General features: G+C 68.0%; 1 protein-coding gene across 1 annotated transcript in view; it reads left to right on the forward strand.

Annotated features, from left to right (window-relative positions):
• The first annotated feature begins 6 nt into the window (after nt 1-6).
• LOC111744284 overlaps nt 7-3335 on the forward strand; it is a 31453-nt gene continuing 28124 nt past the window's right edge. The window contains exon 1 of the mRNA XM_023534772.1: nt 7-727. Within this exon, the coding sequence (XP_023390540.1) occupies nt 146-727 (582 nt within the window). The 5' untranslated portion in view covers nt 7-145. The remainder of the gene's footprint in view (nt 728-3335) is intronic.

A 3335-nucleotide genomic window follows, 5' to 3' on the forward strand; every position in this document is an offset into this window, starting at 1 on the left:
GAGCACCCCAGCAGCCCGGGCGGCCGGGAGCCGTTGCCCCACGTGACTCTCTGGTGGCCGGGGGCGTTGTTGGATCTGGGCCCAGGGGAACGTGTGTGAGATCACTAGCTCCGAGGTGCTGCTTGGTGGTGTGCTGGCACCCCACATGCACAGCAAGGCGAACCCAGGACCCTCCAAACCTGAAGGAAGGGGTACCCCACGTCTGGGATCACACGCCGGTCCGGTGTGCCCCGGGCCCCACGCGGCCGCCTGCGATGCTGTGACCGACACCCCACTCCCCAGGCTTCAGCTCCCTCCACCGCAAAACGAGGCCGCCGGCACCTGGCCCGTGGTTGCTGTGGGGCAGAGGTGGTGGCCAGGGAGACCGTGCCGGGCAGCGGAGGCTCGAGGGCCGACCCGCCTCTCCGTCCCCACACACGGGGGCGTCTGGCACGTCGGGGTCAGCGGCCGTCGTGACGGGATGGTCCGGCGGGAGCTCGTCCGCCTCTGGCAGTGGGGCTCCCCCTCTGTGCCTCCCTGTCCACCAGCCAAGGGCCTTGTGTGCACGCGGGCTTACCCCTCCCCCGCTTCACAGCCGACGCCAGCCGGCCAGGCCCGTCACGCCGCCACCTCCCTGGTCCTCTGCAGCGGGCAGGGGTCTCTGCTGTTCAGGGGCCCCCGGGGTAGCTCAGGAGACGGCGTCTCAAGGTCCTTCAAGTGGCCTCATCCGCAGAGACCCTTGTGCCAGGTAAGTCACGGATTCTGTGTCGGGGCGAGGGCATGTTCGGGGTACACCGTGCCGCCCGTCACGGGTACGGTGACGGCCCCGATCGTGGGCGGTCGTGGGGAGGGATGAGTACGTATCCGATAGAAGGCGGTCTGTGCAGACGACTGGCATGCGCCGGTGCCGGGGAACTGTCTGGCGATCACTGTCATTGTTGGCCACTTGTCCTGAATGCCACTCTTCCAAGTGAGACGGGCAGGGCCCGGCATCCACCGGGCCCTCTGTCCCCATCCCTCTGCCACCAGAGGAGGAGCTGGCCCTGGTCTTAGCAGCTCGAACCCAAGGCCCGGGAGACACAGTCCCCCTTGTGCAGTGTGGAAGCGGCTGCCAGCACGGGCCGGGGCCCGGCCACAGCTGTCATGATCAGGAACACGCATTCACCACGAAGGGGACACGCATTCACCGCGCTCACAAGGGGACAGAGGGGCCCTATTCCGAGACCAAGACCCTAGCGGGTCCTGCGGGAACTGAAGCTCCTCTGTGGGAAAGAATCGCCTCTGTGTGAGGCGGCCTCGCGGCCGGCCAAGGACTTACGATCGCTTTTGGAGCGGAGCCCGGGCACTGTCACCTACCCCCGGGGACTGTCACCTATCCTCGGGGACTGTCACCTACCCCCGCCTCTCTAGGGCAGACCAAGGCCCACGCAGTTCGAGGCTAGACCCCAGGCCACAAGATGAGGCGGACTTGACCTTTAGAGGCCTGCGGCTTCAGACTAGCATCTCATTCCCGGAGGCGGCAGACACCCCCCAGCCCCCACTTCTCTGAGCTGAACCCCCAGTGCCCTTCGGCCCCTCTCAGACAGATTTGGGATGCGGCCTCCCTCGTGCATGCCTGTTCCTTTCCCGCCCTCAGGCTCCTGGGGCCACCCCGCCCCCCACCCCCTCTCAGCAGCTCGCACAGGAAGGGCCCTGCAGCTCTGTCCTTATCCCAGCTCACTCGGGGGGCCGGCTTCAGGCCCACTGCCCCCGGGGAAGGCGCCCCACTGAGCCCAGCACCCCCGCCCCTGCCCCCCACCCAGGGGTGCGGCCTCAGCTGTCATGTGGCTTTGCGCCCCTGCCTCCTCCCTGGGGTACATGTCCTCCATCCCCAGATCACGCTCTGTCCCACGGCCCTGCACCCCTCACGCACGGCGCCCACCCCCACCCGCCTGCAAACACTCAGATCCCCTCTTCCCCCGGGAGGCCGGTGTGGCACCACGACCCCCGCCACCCATCACTAGAGCTCGTCGGAGGAAGACGGAGCCGCCAGGCAGCCTAATGCCCCCCGAGGAGCGCACGCCGATCGCGTCACCTCCCAGGCTGTCCTGTCATCGCGTCACCTCCCAGGCTGTCCTGTCATCGCGTCACCTCCCAGGCTGTTCTGTCCGGCGAGCGTCCCCACCTGGCTGCTGTCCTGCCCGTGCAGCTTCGTGGTTTCGCTGGGTGTTACCTTGATAGTTTCCATTGTCACTCGAAGCTCCGGACTCACCGACCTTCCCTGCCTCCCTCGCCGGTGCCCCATCTGTGCTTCCTCCCCACTTATCTCCCCGGCCACGCGGGGGTGACGTCACTGGCCGGGTTTGGAATAGCCACCCCCACCCAGGCCCCGGAAGACAAGCAGGACCGCTGCTCCCCACGGGGCTCTGATTGGGATCCGGGCTCTCGACCGGCCGGCGGTGGCTGTCAGCGTCACACCCACGTCCTGAGGAGGGACAGCGAACAGACCCCGCCCCGTCCGCGGGGAGCCGGCTTGTGTTGGCACGGGCCAGCTCTGTTGTCTACTCTGACGTCCCCAGACCCCAGGACGTGGGCCGGATCAGAGGGGCGTTGGCCTGCCGAGATTCGTGGGGTTCGCTGCCCACTCGGGAGCAGCTGGGCCGCCGGGTGCGCGGCTCGAGAGGTCCGGCTGGCGGGCCGCGTCGCCCGCTGAGTCCTACAGCAGCAGTGCCAGGAGAGGCACCCGCTCCCATTAGGCTCACTGAAGCGACGATGAAGACCTACTGTGTGTGTGGACAGCTCGAGCCTCCAGGTGTCAGCAGGGCCGTGACGCTCACAGCCCCACGGGGCCTCTGACCTAACCCAGCGCGGCCAGTGACCGTCCAGAGGCCTTGGCTCCCGCCCAGCCCACGGACGCCTGCTTCCCAGCTGGGTCCACACCCAGGCTCCGCATGCGTCACGCGAGGCCCCCGGCTACACATCTGGCCCATCCTCTCTCTAGACGGTGTGGAGCAGAGGCCGCCGGCCGCCCTGAGGGCCACGCCGGAGACCGAGCCTCGCTGAGTGCTCTGGCAGGCGTGCGGTCCAGCCATGTCTCACCATTGCCACCCGCTGCCGGGCGAGCCACCCAGCCATGAGAGCAGTCACGGGCCACCCGGCCCTGTGTCCCTAGAGTGTGAGCACAAAGGGGACTCTGGGTCTGCAGGGGAAGTGGGGGGCAGCTGCCGAGGGCCTCCACTGCCCCCAGCTTGGACGCCAGCCAAGAGCAAGCCCCGGGGGCGGCCCTCCCTGTCTCTGTGGGCAGTCACCTGTAGGCACACCTGGGCTGCCAGTCCCAGAATCCTGGAACCCGAACACTGTGTCCGTCATGCTCAGAG

Source organism: Pteropus vampyrus, unplaced genomic scaffold (assembly GCF_000151845.1).
Source record: "Pteropus vampyrus isolate Shadow unplaced genomic scaffold, Pvam_2.0 Scaffold131, whole genome shotgun sequence".
In the NCBI taxonomy this organism is placed as follows: domain Eukaryota; kingdom Metazoa; phylum Chordata; class Mammalia; order Chiroptera; family Pteropodidae; genus Pteropus; species Pteropus vampyrus.